Source organism: Harpegnathos saltator, unplaced genomic scaffold (assembly GCF_003227715.2).
Source record: "Harpegnathos saltator strain DR-91 unplaced genomic scaffold, Hsal_v8.6 scaffold83, whole genome shotgun sequence".
Taxonomy (NCBI): domain Eukaryota; kingdom Metazoa; phylum Arthropoda; class Insecta; order Hymenoptera; family Formicidae; genus Harpegnathos; species Harpegnathos saltator.
Window position 1 is genome coordinate 475303 of NW_020230682.1, and position 18062 is coordinate 493364.

General features: G+C 46.0%; 1 protein-coding gene across 1 annotated transcript; it reads left to right on the plus strand.

Annotated features, from left to right (window-relative positions):
* The first annotated feature begins 3316 nt into the window (after window positions 1-3316).
* Window positions 3317-9249, plus strand: LOC105190091 (protein doublesex). The gene has a single exon (XM_025307064.1). It carries the CDS (start codon window positions 3746-3748, stop codon window positions 4454-4456), a length of 711 nt encoding a protein of 236 aa, XP_025162849.1. The 5' UTR covers window positions 3317-3745; the 3' UTR covers window positions 4457-9249.
* Window positions 9250-18062: the final 8813 nt, after the last annotated feature.

The following is an 18062-nucleotide window of genomic DNA, read 5'->3' on the forward strand; positions in this document are numbered from 1 at the left end:
TGATTTTTTTCTGTAAAAATGTGTATTTTTCACACTTTGTTTATTTATAATAAATGGACGACTTATGCAAAACACTTTTCAACCTTTCACGTATGTTCCCATATCATATAAGAAGCTAAAAAACACCGACAAAAATCCCTCAAATATGAAATATTTCATGAAAATGTGAGAATAAATAGATGGTAAGTATACTTACTATGCCTCAAAGGGTTAAAGAGACAACGCATGCTTGTTGCAGTCAAAATATTTCCCCTCGCTTGCTACAACCTTGGACCATTTTTCGGGCAACAAATGGATTCCTCGATTGAGGAATGACGCATTTTCGATGAGACGAATTCGTCGACCCATTTTCATATTTCAATCTCATTTCATAATCGCACATGGGAGAGACGGTTTTGCATTGACCGAAATAGGTAAAAATCTGAAGGGACAAGATCTGGACGATATATGGCCGGGTGTGATAAAACTTCCCACTCAAGTTCCGGCAAGGTGTCTTTAGTCGCGGAAGCAACATGTGGCTGAGCGTTGTGTCGGGGAGCAAGATGACTTTTCGATTTCCCTTCCCTGTTCACGGCCTTTTTTCTCAACTCCTTCGTTCAACTGGAACAATGGGCGATTGTAGCGCTCTGCAGTGATCGTTTCGCCAGGTTTGAGCAGTTCATAATAGAGCACGCTTTTCTGGTCCTAGCGACGATGAATAAAATTAATTTAAAAAAAATTTTTTTTTCATTTTCCTCAATACGTTAACATTTCTTTTATATATATTCATTAAATAAGATATTTTTAGCGAATGCATTTTTGTATCCTAAATTGCTTTTTGTACAGTTTACATTAGTTTACAACTTTTTTTTGCATGATTTTTTTGCACAGTGCACGTTCACCGTATAAAAAGAAATCTGGTTGTATTACTTTTTGGTTAGAAGAACCAAAGTTGAATTTGAAAAATTGTGACTTCACGTTCGTAAATAGTGACTCTAAAAATTGGATATAGAATTTTAATGACACATTGTTAATTAAATTTGGAAAATTTATTTTTCTTCAGTTTGGACATTTTTGCGAAACTCAGCTTGCCAGTCAAGAGATTAAATACGGCTGAATACGCAGACGAATTTTTATCGATCGCAGTATCAGAGATTCATTACTTCCTGATCTATCGAATTCACCTGATCTCTATTCAATCGCACTGGAGAAGGGGGAGAAAAACGGGTGAGATGTTTTTCTTGTATTATTCATACACGGAGAACTCGGTGTGAATTTTTCATAGCCTGATTAGAATAGCGACCAGACCGAAAAACCTGCTGGAGAGATTCCTGCTGAAAAAGTGGCTTCAGCTTGATCAGTTGTCCCTAATTATCTCAATCGAATTTTAGCATAAACAAATGCAGTAACTAGTAAGTCTCTCTTATCTCAGAGAGACATCACCCCCGTCACCGAACTTTCGTCTGACTCCTAAAAAAGCTGCTTTTGTGTCAGTGGAACAGGTCAACAGCGCCGTAATTGGAGTACGTTTCCTTGGTCGCACGGGAGTGATGTTCATACCAATACCCGAGTTATTAAAATAATGAATAATGCATCATTTTCGATCGTATCGCTGTCGAGTAGAGGAGGTTCGTTCCAATTATGGCGCTGTCTATCGACGCGACAGCACTTTCTTCCCACGTGTTAACATCATTCCGCCGCTAGTCTCTTGTCGATAGGTCTGTTCTTTTAAGCTGCACTGTTGAACTGGTGCTATAAGTTAAAGTGAGACAACTATATTTTTTCTCATTCTAACTTATTGCATCAGTTTAGCGGTGCAGCTGGAAAGAACAGACCAAATGTGTTCGCACCGGAGACTCGCGAGCGCCCTGGTCACCGGGTGTCCATCGCGCCACGGTGATATTAGCCAGGGTCATCGCTGCCCCTTCGGATCTTTCGGCCGATGGAGGTGTTTTCGGTCGGTGACCAAACAATCACCGCGCGATTATTGATTTTCCCAAAGTGAGGTCTCTCGCGGGTACGTCAACCCCTTGGCATCGATCGGCAAGTTCAACGACCGCGGTACAACTAGTTCCCCGGAGCGGATAGCGAGGAAGCGAGAGGGAGAGGAGGTTGGAGGGCGGAGGGCGAGAGAGAGAGAGAGAGAGAGAGAGAGAGAGAGGCAATGCGGCATCCCGAGAGTACGGAATTAAAAGCGTATTTCTGGATATCGGTTACTGTCCCGAATATCTGATTCGCGCTGTCGTGCGATCGGAACCTCGCGGGGGGAAATATTAAAAATCAGGCGGCCGCCTGCAGTGCGGTCATATCGCGAATGATCGATAACGTCGTCACGAGTGAATCGACGACTCGCGGCGGTATTTCGATTTAGGCCGCCCCGCAAATGCAGCGGAATACCGGATACGTTGCTTGTATCATTCATTCTTCGGTTTTCAGGAGTTTCTGGTAGCTTAAGAGTATCCAAGTATATATTAATGCTTACGCAGTTTCGAATTTTACAATTGGGAATAAAATATTCTTAGCATTCGTGATTGTAATTGCATGACGAAATAATCGGAACAAAAAAGCATCGTTATAATACAAGTAACTTTATGAGCCGCCATTACGAGCCAATCGGGGATGACTTTATTTCTCGATGGAAATGGAAGGGAATAAAATGCCTCCTCGTGGAATCATCAGAGTTGAGCAGACGTGCTTATATTGGCAACAAAAAGTAAACAAAAAGACGAACAAGAAATAATGGTAAAAAATAAAAATAAATGAATAAATAAGAGGGATGATCATCGCGACGGTCATCTGCGCTCAACTCCTATCACCCGCCAAAATTAATCATTCACGAATATCCTTGCATTAATAATTCAAAGTTTTACTTGCTTTCTGCAAAATGACAGAAGACTTTTTTGTCCGGCCTGACCTAACCGGCCTAATCTACAAGCGCAGACGTCGCCATCACGGTTCACTTAACACCATCAACGACTCAAAGCTTCGCGTGCTCGGTTGCAAAATGTTAAAGGACCTTCCCTTCAATTTCACACCTACTCGAGAGCTGCATAGGTCATCGTCAGACACCTCGCATGTGTGTCCCAACCGTTACTTTTCCAAAAATCGAAATAACCCTAATTTTGGAAACTCTTCTCTCCCCTCTAGCTGTCGGTGCATCGCGATGCACTCTTTCACAAATCGCGCAGCTCCAGCCGCGAGGGGTCCTCATGTGGCTGCGCCGCAGCGTCCATCGCCGCAGCATCCTCGTACGCTGCACCGTACGCACCCTCACGTGGACGGCGGGGCATGCGCGCGCTCCGCGCTCACCTGCGAGCGTATAAAAGACCGCGCGACGAACGCAACGGGCTCAGTTCGAGCCCGTGTGCAAGTTGCAAATCGTCCTGCCGGCCGAACAGCAGGAGCAGCCTGACAGCTCGATCCTGAGAGATCAGCCGGCCGACCAAGCGGCATAGTGACGAAACAGTGAACACTCGGTGGCGACGGTGGATTTTTCGTGACGAGCAAGCAGTGTCCCCGCGCCGGGATTCGCCTGAGCCTCAGGGATACCCGCAGGGCACCCGGGAAGCACGAGGAACACGCGACGCACGTTGTCATTCGCGCGAGTGGCTGCATCGCGGAGGTGCAGAGGCTGCAATTGTTCCGCAAGTGGCACATTCACTCGCGCGTCTCCGCCGCTGATTTCGCGCCAGAAACTTTCTGGCGCTTCGCCGGCCAGACGGACGGACGGACAAACGGACGACCGGAGCGCGCGAAGATCATCGCCATGGAGGACTCGACGCGGCTGAGCGAGCCGAGCGAGCATCGTCAGCACCACCACCGTCATCATTACCACCATCATCACCATCATCATCACCACCACCATCGCGGCCGTACTCCGGTGGGTGAGTTCGGCGACGACGAGTGCAGCACCGACAGCGGCTGCAGCAGCGGCGGTAGTACCGGCAGCGGTGAACGACTGTCTCGGCGAGGCAGCGACGAGTGGCCGGGCAGGTCCGGCAGGTCGCCGAGGAGCAGCCACTGCTACCTGGAGCGGCTGCGGGCGAGCGGCCGCTCGACGCGGTCGCAGGACCGCGACGGCGGCGGAGGTGGAAGCAGCCTGCAGCGGTCGTCGGAGCGCGCCTGGAGCCCGGAAGACGTGAGGAGCCTGCCCCGAGGAGGCCTCTCGCCCTCGCCATACTCGTCCAGCCCGTCGGACGCGCACAGCAGCAGCGACAGCGACTCCCTCAAGAGGCCTTCCACCACGGAGACGCTGAGACGGGCGTTCCAGAGCCTGAAGATCAACTCGGCCAAGTGGGAAGGCGCCGCCAAGGAGAAGAAGCACGCGAAGAAGAGCCCGAAGAGAATCCTGCGCAGCCCGGTGCCCTACATGTACGTGCGGGGCCTGTCCGGCCTGCCGACCCTAAGGGTCCCCCGAAACGGTCTCCAGCAGATACAACCTTGCTCCTGCCAGGACCTGATTGGGCTCTATCTGTAGATCCTGATTGCGCCAAGAGAGGAACGAAAAGAAAGAGAGAGGGACTTGTCCTCGGGAGGACAACACGAGTCATACCGGATTCCCATAATAGCCGAGGCAGGACCAAGGACCTCCCGACTCGCGCCGGGACCCCGACGACGAGTCGATCTCTTCATCGCAACTGCCCCGAGCCGGTTTCCGCTCGCGGAACTCGGGGTCTCTCTTGGTTCGCCCGCGCAAACGCTTCGCGGACTCCTCCGCTGCGAAGTAGTATAAGTCGAGCATAACGCCGGCCGACGCGACGCGACGCGCTTAGCTGATCGCCCGGTCCCCCAGTCGAGGAAACTAATGACGAGAAGAAGCTGAGGGAAGGGGGAGGGACCAGAGGGGGCGAGGACAGAATCCAAAGGGCGAGATGGATGTTGAATGTACGCTACTGATCGTGTTGTTAGGCGCCAGAACGATTCTCCGAACACGAAAAGCGATCGGATGAAATAACAACTCGGGACGAGGGGGAGGGAACTTTGTATTTGGCTCCGTTGATCCTTCCTCTGCGAGTGACTCAGCCGCGTGACCTCGCATCGGGGCGAACGGGGGACGAATCCGCCGCGTCTCGCCCGCGCAAACTTTCTAACACTTTTGCAACGTCTTTTTATCGAGCTCTTCTCTCGTCGATCTCGTAGGGTGTTTAGGCGCCAAGAAGTACTTCCTACGTATGTTACGTACACACAAACACACACATACACACATGCAAGTATGTAATCATCAAAAACACTCAATTAGATAATTCCTTTCTCGATGCACTCTCGAGAAGTTCGGCCAGCAGCGCTGCGGTGTTCCCCAACGAAGCGTAATAAGACGAAGCGGGTGTCTAGCGACATGAGCGCGCAGACTGATAGGTTTAATGTACACTCGTTCGTACGTACGCTGTCGTTGATGAAGAAACTATATAGGATTCTCCTCGGCTCAAGCGTCGACCATTAGAGAGATTCTCTGATGGACGTTCACGCGAAATCGAGGGTCGTAACGACGACGCGATAATAATAATATAGAATAAGAAGGCGCAAAGAGCTGTCGAACGATCTAATCGAAGAGGCTCCCCCGCAGGAAATGATTATATATAATTACATAAGATTATGTATGATTATATATAAATTATACATAATTATATGCAACCCATAAACGAATGTTGCCTCCATTAGTTGCATATACACGCCATTACGCACGTTCACACGCGAAAAATGCTGTTGAAAGTGGAAGGAGAAAAATATTAATTTATCGAATGCTGATTAAATATGATTTATAAGTTACTCGATTCAGCGGAATGTCGACGTCACGAGTCGCAAACGTAAGCATTTGCTGCAATTACATTTGTACGCGACATTCTCTTCAGGGTGTGAACGCACGTAGTGGCGGATGTTCATATGTGGCGATGTGGGGACGAGGTTTATATATAAAATCATCTTTCTGCAGAGCAGCTTTCAGGTGCGCCTGGTGCAGCAAGGTCTGATCGTCGCGTATGAATTAACGGCGTGACGTGTATGACGCACGCACCTGAAGGCCGAGCGAGTGATCGACGATTATCCCTGGTTGGCGCTTCTCGTTCGATCGTTCGTTCATTCGTACATTCATTCATTGCCGTCGTGTGTGACGACACACTTCCATCGGCACTAACAGACGCGGTTCATTAACGACGGGAATCAACTACGTCGGTCGATCGATCAGCGCGATCGCTCATGAATATTCGATGAATCCCTAATGTCGACGGCGCTCTTAAATACATGCATTCGGGCGTAGATGTGATAAGGTCGCGCTCTCCGAATATGTTGGGGATGAAATCTTGCTCGAGGAACGGAGCGAGAGCTGCAAAGTAGCTCGAACTGCTCTTCTCGCATTTCGCGAACTTTGTTCGGAACTGAAGAGTGAGTCCGACATGCTCCATCGTTGCGGTAACAATTTCGCTCTAACACTCACTCGCCTGGAATGACAATCTGTGTTCTAAGTCTGAATGAAAAATTCTCCATTACGATTAGTAATGCAAGTGGTACCTTCGTCTCGAGTGATATCTTACCCCCAGACATTTGCAGAGCATACTATTTACTGGACTATTTACTGGAGACTAAGAATCGTGAATTCCTGGCTGAAGTTTGCAGCGAGCCGAAATTGGAATTAGTCGATTCGTCGAGCAATCGTCTTCAACCCACAATTCTCCGTTTCCAGTATTTAGTTTGACTAAACCCGTAACAAGATTCTCGAGGATCCGCGTTATTTCTGTGCAGCCAGATAATTTTCAGATCAGGAAAAATAGAGAGTTCTTAAGTGTCGTTAAAAACAAGTACCGAGTCAAAGTTGCCCACTCATGATGTCTACTTCATTCGCAAACATTGTTAATCCTTCGAAATTGGGTCTCTTTCTTTCACTTAACGAACCTCCAACGCTTTTTGTTTTGTACATAGTTGATGGTATAAAAATGTAACAACCAATCTGGCGGGCCGTAAGAGAATAATGCGGCGAGTTAACCAAGCTTGTCCTAAAGGAGAGATTCCTCGACGGCTGCGGGTCGTGACCTTTCTCGCCCGTCTGCGGTGAGGAATTCGCTCGCTCGCTCGTGTTAATATTAGAGGGCGACAATCACAGTATTGTCGACGTAGAGAATCAAGCGCATACATCGTAAGAATTAGGGTCTCCTGCGTGAACAACTGTAAACGAAGCATATCATTGTCCCAGGCTTCATCACCTTACCTTGCCCCCTCGTCATCCCCGCCATCCCCGCCCTTCCCGCGAGGGTATTCGACGTCGTCAGATTTCGAGGTCAGCTTTCGCGTACTCGACGAGCGACTGCGAAAACTTCTGAGCTTCCTTTCGGCGCTTGCGAGCCTTCCGATTGGCCACCGATTGGCCGCTCGATGAAAGAGATTTCAGGATACCGGTCTTTGTCTGTGAAAACCGCCGTGCGTTTTCCTGTGGAACGGTTTGGACATGACTCTGAATGCGAATCTATTTGTTGGAGTGATATCCACAAAATAGATCTGCTCATCGGAATCGGAAGGTTGTCGGGAGAGAATGTTCAAACTGTGCTGCGGAAGACTGTCAATCTAGGTGAGGGAGTTACGTTGCACGAATTTTCGGCAGGGGGATTTGCAACGTTTCGTATCGTTCGGTTGGACTTGTTAACATTCAGCTTGCACATTTACTGTCGAAACTTCATTTTCGACCGGGAGGCATTCGGGAGGCTTTGTCAAGCTCGAATCCCATTGGAGAAGACTAGACGAAAGTAGCATGTCCTTTGCATCTTATCCTGAAGTCTCTCGTGAGAAGCCGCAGTCTATGTATATAAATCTATGATTCGAGATTTGCTACTGAAGGGTTTGCGCAGCAACCGTTTTATCTGGACGGAAAGCATTGCAGGGGTAGGTCTAACCGGCGATGAAGGGAAAGTTATACGGCACTTGCGCGCTTGGAAAATATTCGGCTTTATCCGGCTCTCGCTGGAGCCGCAAGCAACTGAGTTAGCATCTTGAGAGTTTGCCTTGTTGATTTATTACAAGTTGCCAAGGTGTGCACGAAGCAAGTAAACACCTGTGAAAGCCGTACGACTTGAAGTACCGTAACTTTGTCCTCACCACCAGTTGATACGCCCCTGGCCTAATCTAAATTAACAGGTCACGCTTGCCCAGCTATTCTGACGTCGTCCTTTTGTTGCACTCTTATCTTGCCGAATAAGGGTGAAATAACGGGCCGCTGTCTACACCGCGTATTTTGTTTGAAAGTCCGTCTGGACTGTTCAATTTTCAAATTCGGCGACCCTGCACCACTTTACTGCGCAAGCCTGTCGGCAGTGGCTCTCAACCGCGGCAGTTTGGCGCGCTGCACACTTCATTGCGTCCAAACCGTTTCGCGACCAAGTCCTTTTACACGTATGTTTTCCGCTCGCAGTCGATCGGCTGAGCCAATTGCCGTGCTGATTGTATGTTGTTCGAGCTGAACTCATTCACGAATGAACACGTCGAAAACCTCGATCCGGTCTGCTCCAACCGAATTCTCGCTAGAGGTGATCCGAGGTCTGTGCTTCTTGGCTGAACGAAATTGCACATAGGCCTGCGCTGAAGAAAAGAGAAACGAAGTCTCAGCGCAGGCTGAAGAAGCCAAGAAGAGCAGACCGCCGGGTGCCATCCGCTTCCGACAAAAGTTCGCGAGCGGCTCGTTAATACCGGTTACCGACATCTCTTTCCACGATAACCGTTACGTAAGCGCGATGTACAGGGCTGATCGGGCTAATTGGCTGACGTAACCGCGCCGTGCGTAATTATTGCTGTCAAGAAGAAGCGCACGTGGAGTGCGCGACAAAGGGAAATCCGCTGCCGCGACTGGCGAGAAAAACTGACTGATCCCAATAAAAAGAAAGAATAGCGAAAAAGAAAAAGAGCAGAAAAATAAGGGATGGAATGCTGAAGAATGAAGGAAAAGAGGGTCGAAAGAGAGAAAGAAAGACAGAAAGAGACAGAGAGAGAGTCCGCGAAATTCCCCGACTGGGAATGAACGTCCGCGAAAGAACGTCTGTGCGATTCATCTCTAGTGCCTTGTAGATATTCCCGACATGATTGCACGATTAGGTGTTGTCGATTGGCGAGGATCAGCGCGAGGAAAGGAAACGGAGGGAACCACTCGAGAGAGGAGACCGAAGAAAGAAGAAAAAAAGAAGAAGATAACAAAGAGATGAACAAATGAAGATCAATTACTCAGGACTGAATGTTTTGTATAGTTTTGTCTATGTCGAACATAATTTACGTTACAAATAAACATTTTTCATTCTAGTCTGCAAGCTTTCTTCCACCCTCACCCGCTCCTCGGCGAATTTTTCGCGACCTTGAGAAAAGCTCTGGCATTCGTCAGCTCAAAACTCCTTGCTCTTCCAAATCGCTCTCATCGTGCCTGAATTTAAATTTAATTTCCGGACAAATTGGCTGAACAAGCGGTCGAAATGTAGCGATTAGGAAGACTGCGGGGTTTTGATTTGGTAAATATTAAGACTTTCGAAATTTGGCATATCGTTTATCACATTTCTCAAAAAAAAAAAAATGGAGAAATAAAAATAATCCAAGCGATCAAATCAGTTCTCGAACGAAATCGTTATCGTTAATTCGAGCTTTTGATCTTTCGGGACAATACGTGTTCACTTCAGTACAGCAATAGTTTCGAAGTTAATGTGCTACACTTTGTTTTGACAACTCGAGTGTTAGCTTCAATAATAGCGCTGTTGAGACAAGAGGGACTCGCTGCGAGTTCTTCTTGGTTCAATCAATATCGGCCAATTCGATGGATGCAGGGGCTCTTTTTAGTGGGCATGCATTGTCCAACTTTCATAATTCGGAACCTGGAACCATCTCCCGGAAATCGAACAAAATTCCGGTAGTAGTATTTTATTTCAAGAGATTATTCGGCTGCTTGGATTTCCACGCTATGACTTCTCAGAAAATGATCTCGCTTTTTAAATTTCGATACATTTTTCTCGGACGATACGCATGTAGCATTTCTTCCGTGAAGAAAAGCGACCGTCCCACGAGTCGCGATAAAATTGCACGGAAAAGCTTTCGAGGTTCGGAGAAATGTTAATAGAACGCGATTGACGTCGTTTCGCGGCGCGGCCAGGTGCGATTGTTTCGCGACCCAACCTATCCTTCATTCATTTCCTCGAATGGTGGGGAATCCTTGAAGGGACACGTGACGAGTAACGAGAGCATCGAATACACAGAGAAAGAAGTGTTTGGTATTTGTAACCACGGTCACATGTGAAAGAATTACAATAAGGAAAACCGTTCCGCAGCAATTGTTACTACAATATTAGCGACAATAACCATGTATTTATACCGCGACTGCAACATTTTTATCAGGACGACAAAAAGACGTAGCTGAGGTTAAAGTAATTTTAGTGACGTTATTCGCGATCAAAAAGAATTATGTATAATTATATAAAATTATACATAATTATATGTAAAGTATATCATTCGCGGAGGAAAATGTCTGGTTGAATGAGCCTATTTTCTAGCAGAAAATTTTTCTTATTAACTAGATTAACTGGATTAACTAGAAATCTTTGCGGTTGAACAAAGAAAAGAAGAAACTATGTGTTTCAATTAATTATACGTCTGCGTCTCACTGCAATAAACATGATCAGTCGTTTATTGTATCTCTATGCATTTTCTTGTCCAACATGGACAAATTCATACATAATCATAATTATGTATAATTATTTTCGGTCGGGAGTGGCTGCTCTTTTCTCTCAATGTGCCGAGCGCTAAACAGCAGTGCGCCAAGTTGCGCGAGCAACCTTTCGCCACGCGTAATCCTGAGGATTACGACGCGCGTATACAGGGTGTCCCACTTTAAAGTTTTCATTAGAATATCTCTTTAAGAAAGCATTTGAGAAAAAAATGTTTTCAACAGAAATTGTTTGGTTTGAAGAGCAATATCATTTTGTTTAGCGACACTTTCAAGATATTCACTGATCATTATTTTTCTTAAATGGAAATCCCAATTTTTTATTACATCATCATCTTCTACCAATTAATTTGAACAACTTTTGTCTGAAACATTTTTTTATTTGCCTAATATTTTTTGAAATGTTTAAAGAAAACCTTGAAACTTCTTCAATATTTAGCTTACGATATCTCGATAATTATTTATCGAAAGAAAAAGTAGTATTAGACTTTTTTACTCTATTTGGCCTCAAGAATAAACTGTTGCAATATCGCACTAACTGTTGTTAATTTTTTGGCCTTTAGGAATTTCAAAACCATCAAATTCTAACCTTCCATTTAAGGAAAGTGATGATCAGTGAGTATCTCGAAAGTAGCGCTACCTGTGAACAGAATAATATCGCGGCCTTTATATCCCCCTTCAAACCGAGCAACTCTTGTCCAAAACATTTTTTTCTTAAAGAAATATTCTAATGGAAACTTAAAAATGGGACACCTTATATATTACGGAATATCGAACGCGATATTCTGACGTTTGAGCGAGCGAGAGAGAGAGAGAGAGAGAGGGAGGGAAGGAGGGGGGAAGCGAGCAGCTTGGTTACGCGCACAACTACGGTGTGTGTGTTTTTATCCATGGCCATGACAGAACTAAGAACTGACCCAGTTACTGACACAGGGTAACTGCACCGGCGTGCGTGACGTCAGGATGAGCAGCAGCCCCATTCACGAGGCTTCGACAAGCCGCGCGGGATCGGCGCGATATATCCGTGACGCCGTGAAATATCATAGTTCATTCAATGATCTGCTGACTCGCGCTTCGCCGCGCTCTCTCGCCATCATTTCCCGCTTCCCTTTGTTTAAGGGGCGGAAACGACACCGGTCGCCCCGCCGTCGCTCTCGAGAGCGTCGAGACTCGCTTGTGGGCGACAACAAAGAAAGGTCGGTCGATGCGGCTTTAATCGAGGCGAACGGATTCAATTTCTGACCGGCGATCTGGACCGGCCTGGTCCCCTCGGCAAGACTTTAGCGTTGCTTCAGGACGCATCAGGACAACGTGGACTTTGGCGTAAATTGCTGCACGAGGCTTAAGATTCACAGAAGAGATGTGACCTTCGCAGAATTCGGTGTCACTTTTGGCCTTCACTTGACCGACAGCGGCGTTTCGTTGGGGTCCCATGGGACCTCAGGACCTAATCCTGTCTACATACATAGCTAACGTCACGATTTTATGGGGATTGACCGATCGCATTTGTCGTTAAGCTGACACTCGATCGGCCGATTCGAGAAGTTAGCTTTTTATTCGCTGCCTTGGACGATCAGCGGTTAATTGGTCAAAAATCAAGTCAAGGATTTGATAACTCTTGGCGTAGCTTTGTTCGTTAATTTGGGAAGAGTTAGCTTTTGTCTTGAAGCAGCTATCTTGAGATGCATTGATATTGTCAACTTTTTTGTACACAAATTAAAATCATTCGCCAATCGCGTAATTCCGAAATTCAGTTCTCTCTTCTCTCCTCTTTTTCTGTACAGTCCAAATCGGAATTAATGGTCGGCAATACGCGGCTCTGATATCTCATTTCCACACTTCGCTCACTGCATCAATTTTCTCCAGCTCCTCATTAGTTTGTTAACTCGTCTCTGTGGGGTTTCGGAACAATTTAATCTTTCCATTACTGCCCTCGATATCTTCGCTATTCTTAGATGCCTCTTCGTCTCAATCATGATGAACTTTGCTCCAAGACAATAATAGATCGTTCTTATTTCTCTCTCTTTCTTCCTACACAATCTCATCGCCGAAGAGAGAGTGTTCGGTGTTTGTAACTGTAATCGCACAGCGAGAGAATTGTAGTCGGGAGGGCCATTTTTGTAGCAAGCATTGCGATAGTATCACGACAATAACCATGCGTATGTACTGCAACCACTACTTTTTTTATTAGAACAGGAATATCGCTGAGGCCGAAAAAGCTCGAATTTTATCGACATAAAGTGTTTCTTTCTTTCTCAGTGATGTGAAAGTCGCGGAAGCAAACCGCAAGTTATACGCGTAGGTGGTAGTATCACAAATTTCATTACGCTCCGACCACAATCTCGTCCCTCCGGAGGCAGAATCACGACGGCGAACGATGGCGTTCAACTCAATCTAACATTAATAACGTTAGTCGTGAACGGAATTCCGAAGCTCCGTAATTGGGCTTGGCGTAAATTGCCGCACGAGGCTTAAGATTCGCGGAACGACGCGATCTTCGCAGAATTCGGTGTCACTTTCGGGCTCGCTTGACCGACAGCGGCGTACCGTTAGGGTGGATCCCTCAGGACGCAATCCTGTCCACGTGCACTGGAGTAAGTCTGCAAAACCTGTATAGGTAGATGCTGCTTCGTATACTTCTATGTTTGGTAATAACATCTTTAGCGTTTGACACGAGATGGATCCATAGAGTAGCCCACGTGAGACTGAACAACTCAATACCCCGAGAATTACGCGATCAATTTCAACCGTTCTAATTTTACCCCATTTGTCTCCTCTGAAAAGCGAAGGGGTGAGGTAACTTAATAGACAATGATGACAATTTCCTGTCGGTCTTTCAACGCAACGAGAGATTTATTTGTGATTGTCAGACACCCTCTGTATATTCGCCACCCTCTATATATTCGACTGTCAGAAAAAAAGGGAAGAATCGCGCGTGAAAGAATTGCAATAGCTCAAGCGAGGCTTAACATTTTGTTATAATCTAATACCCCGAAGGTTCATTGCAGGGTGTTATCAGGTCAGCCGACTGCCAGGTGACTGCCAAGTGCGTGCGAAAAAGCTGCGAATTGTATAATGGAAGCGCGCAGTCGAAATAGACGCAACTTCCGACGTGGACCCCATCGGATTGTCCGATCCTTCGCTTCCTCTTTCCCCTTCCTGCGCATGTATGTATGTGTGTGTGTGTGTGTGTCTTTGGCCCAGTTTTCCCATTGGCGTAATGACGTCATCCACGTCATTGAGAAGGCCACTGACAACGCGTCCCAGTTCCCGCCGCAGCGCGGCAGTTCGCGCGGCGCGGAACAACTCGGTCGGAGCTTAATCCCGTAGCCTTCGACCCTTCATCGCGGTCGAACCTGGATCTCGCTTCTTATACGTGCGTCAAGCAGTCGCGTGTGCCAGCACGTGAGTCTCGTTCCGCGTGCTCGGACGTGGAAGATGCCGGACGGAGTCGCGAAGCGAGTGAAAAATTGTACAATCGTCGACGAGTAGGTCGCCCATTAGGTAAGTTTTGTGTAAGTTTCGGAACGCAAACGTCTGATCTAGCGGTAGATTTGTCCCGCTGAGAAGCAAATTCTTTTACTGAGCAAGGCGAAGGCGTTCCGAAACTCACACAAAAAGACACCGAAAATAATGCAGCGTGCCATGACTTGCGATATATTGCCAAGGCGTAAATTTATATTGTATATCATACGACATTGAGATTCCGTACAGAGAAGGTACAAAAAAGAGGGAAAAAATTTTTATCGACGTTATTATTGATTTTAATATTGATGAGTTACTTCAACTTTTACCAAAAGAAGTTAAATCTCGAGTGACGTCATTCCATTTTAAAATAACTAATTTAAGTTACAGTAAGTAACCTTCCATAACCTCAACTTTTAACCGGCTATGGTATTTCTCAGCATACGGATTTCAATGTTTTTTCTGAGAAAAGAAAAATCCTTTGCAATTGCCGAACGTGGTCGATGGAGATTCCCGTAAACGTTGAAACACGATCCAACGACGATTCGTTGACTTGTCAGAAAATCGACGTAAGGATAACCTATAAAATCGTCAAGCACAAGCTCGTCTGTACGCAGCAAAGTGGAAAATATTCGCGGAATTTATTTATTTATCTATACATCGCGGAAAATATCCTGAGAATTTTTCGTGCGATCTCGCGCACGTAGGATTTCTATAAAAATTCCAAGACTTCCCCGGGAATTTTTTCGGGTTGTACTATGTAAATTGGAATGTACGGACAAAAGAACTTGGAAAGTTCGCAGCATTCCTCGTTATTTCTCAGATTTCTCCAGATCATTGTGTCGGGGAATGTCTAAGAAATTCGCGTAGGTTTTCAAACTTTCATTTACAAATGAATGACTTTTACAGAATTCATGATTGATCCATTTAAAAACATACGAAAATATTTCAGATGTTCTTTCCAAAAGATTGATCGATTGAAAAGTCTTTGTAAAAGATTTAGATGAAAATGTAATTGAATTTGTTCGGACTAGAAAAAAAGTAATTTTTTATTTGTGTGAATTATAAAATATCATTCGTGAAATATTCCCCAAAACTTATGTGAAAATTGCGAGATATAATATGTGAAGTATTTAAAAAAGTATACAATATTCCAATCCGTTTTATAAAATTCACAAAAAAATTTGCGAAATTTAAAGAAATTCAGCAGAGCATGCAATTTTCCAAAATTCTTCAAGTTTCCATAAAATCTGGAAAATTCTTAAAAAAATATTACTCGTCCATCAAAGTGCGATATGAGATGCATGAAAGAAACAAAATCTCACGAGAAGAGCAGACAAAAAGCCCATAAACGTTCGCATTTCGCGAAAGCTTCGCCTCTCCGCGCCAACTTGACAAATCCGCAATGCCACTCAGCGATCTCTCTCTTTCTCGCTCCCTACAACTCCGACCTCTAACATCCGCTACTAGCCACGGCCATTGGTACTTCTCGTACGAGTTTGGATTTCGGCTGCGACCAACTTTGTGGTACAAAGGCCGTCGCATACGTCCCTCCGACGATCATCGAGGACGCCGGGCTCGGCTGACCCACAGAGGTGGTCGAGCCGATGCTATCGAGTACAATGGCGAGGAGAATCCGCCGCAACACCCCCATTCACCCCATTCGCGTCCAGCCTGCCTGCCTATCTGCCTGCCTGCTTGCCAGCCAGCCAGCCGTGTCTGGCCAACACGAACGCTGGCTGAAGGCGGTCATCGACCCTTACTTCGCGCGTTGCACGTTGATGACGCGATCGTTACGTCACGTCGTCATGGATACCGGCCGACCCAACTCTCGTCCACCACGCATTCTCGTCCCGCCGGGAAACTGGAACTTTGACTTGCAACTGGGTCAGCCGACGAATGACACTGCGCGACCCTATGGATGCGCCCCTTCGCCTTATCCCTCACCGCCGTTGCCGCCGAGGTGCACAGGACTGCCATGTCCTGCCCTCCCCACCCCCTCCTCTCTCTCTCTCTCTCTCTCGTTTTCCGCATACAGGTAAAAATCCTGGGTGCTGCGGTACACTTCGGGCCGAGGTAACGTTGCAGAGGGTGGAGGTTATGTCGGCCGAGCGCGCCGACGATGACGCGCGCGATCGGCGTGCGTTGATTTTCGAGTAAGTCAAGAATGAAACGTCAGGCGAACGGACCGTGTCTTATGCTCTTTAAGGGACCGCGCTATTGCCCTTTATTAGGCGCAGCCGAGTTCCGGGGTCTATTCCAGTCCTCCGGTTCGCGCGCGGCGATCGGCGAAAGGTTGAGGAGTTAAAGCAATTAGGCCACTCTTCGGGAGATACGGTTTTCATGGAGCGAAAGCTTGATGCTCGATTTAGCGAAGTGGTCCGCCGGGGAGAAGGACACCCGGTGGTTTCCAAGATTGGAAAGTAACTTGGAACGTCGTTGTCATTGCGGATCGGTTTCCTTGTCAGCAACAGCTTGATAACGCTGACGAGATTGCAGTTTTCGAATAATTGTAACAAACGTAATCGTGACTTTTATGATTACTTTGTACGTAAAATATACATGTAGAGCAAATAGATTCACATCGAATATAGAGTTTTTTGCCGCTGATTGTATTACCTGTTTTTTTTAAGGTTATGTGCATCAATCATGAATCATAACGAAGGGCGCGTTAGAAAATACCAATCTTACAAAAACACAAAAGGGCGGAAAAATATTTCCATTCAAAAGAATTACATTAGGGGGCTGAAGAAAAGACTAAAACTTTTGCATGCACTTAATAGATTCATCCTCCTTCATCCTCCTTGAAGAGCGGGAGTAACTTGAAGATTCCAAATAGATAAACTTTAGATTGATGCACAATGAGATTGCTATTGATTTAATTTTTCTTACGTCTCATGGTCGCAAGTGAACGCCCTTAAGTGAATTTGACAACAGACGTTTAGTATGTCAAGAGAGTTTAGACAACGCCATACATCGCTGATGATATTACATTATTTTCCTAGACAAGTCTACATACTGTGATCATATATTTATTTACCTGGCACTCTAGTCACCTAATTATTATTTTTTGCCTAAATGATCGTCTGGAGAGCTTTTTATACCCCAAATGTTAGGATAGGTTAGGGTTAGATTAGGTTAGAATAAATGTTCGTTTGTTACCTTATCACAGTAGGTAAATCTAGGAAAATAATATAATACTGACAAGCGAAAGAGGGGAGGAGAGAGAGAAAGAGAGAGAGAGAGAGAGAGAGAGAGAGAGAGAGAGAGAGAGAGAGAGAGAGAGAGAGAGACAATGTAATTTGAGTGCCCTCAACTTTAAATTTATAGCAATTAAACGTGGGAGGTTTTCTTAAGTTTACCCGACCGTGCTGAGTACAAAAGTAACAAGTTACCTTTAAAAATCAATTTCCCAATTTTGATGGAGTTTGCAGGCAGCCATATATCGCTAAGGTAAGGTTTCCGCTGAAGGCGTATCGTTCGCCGAGGCGGCAAAGCTCCTGCAGATCCTTTGCGAGTCGCAAGCTCTCTCGAGGAGCTTTCCTCTCGTGACGTCTGACGCGATCGCATCATAGAGCGTGCTTGAAAGATGAAGAAGGAAACGTGATCGGTCGCGGCGCATGATGAAAAACGTCACGTGCCGCGTGACGGCACGTTGCGACGTGAACTTATGACGTTGGTGCGGAAAGGAGCGGACTTCGGCGAGTGAGACTCGTGTGCAACGTGCCGGCTGAACTTGGCGGGGAATTAAAAAACACTTTGACTATCGCGCTTCCGTTGATCGCGCGACCCACGAGGTAAGAGTACTAATCGCCGGACGTAAATGCAGAAACATCATTATTAATCATTAACAACTCGCGAGTACCGATAAGCAAATTAAGGAATAACATGTCAAAAAATTAATTTCACAAGTATTTTTATAAATAATAAATTTTTATAAATA

Excerpts from the sequence above, each read along its gene's own strand:
- LOC105190091 (XM_025307064.1), top strand. The coding sequence starts at position 3,746 with ATGGAGGACTCGACGCGGCTGAGCGAGCCGAGCGAGCATCGTCAGCAC.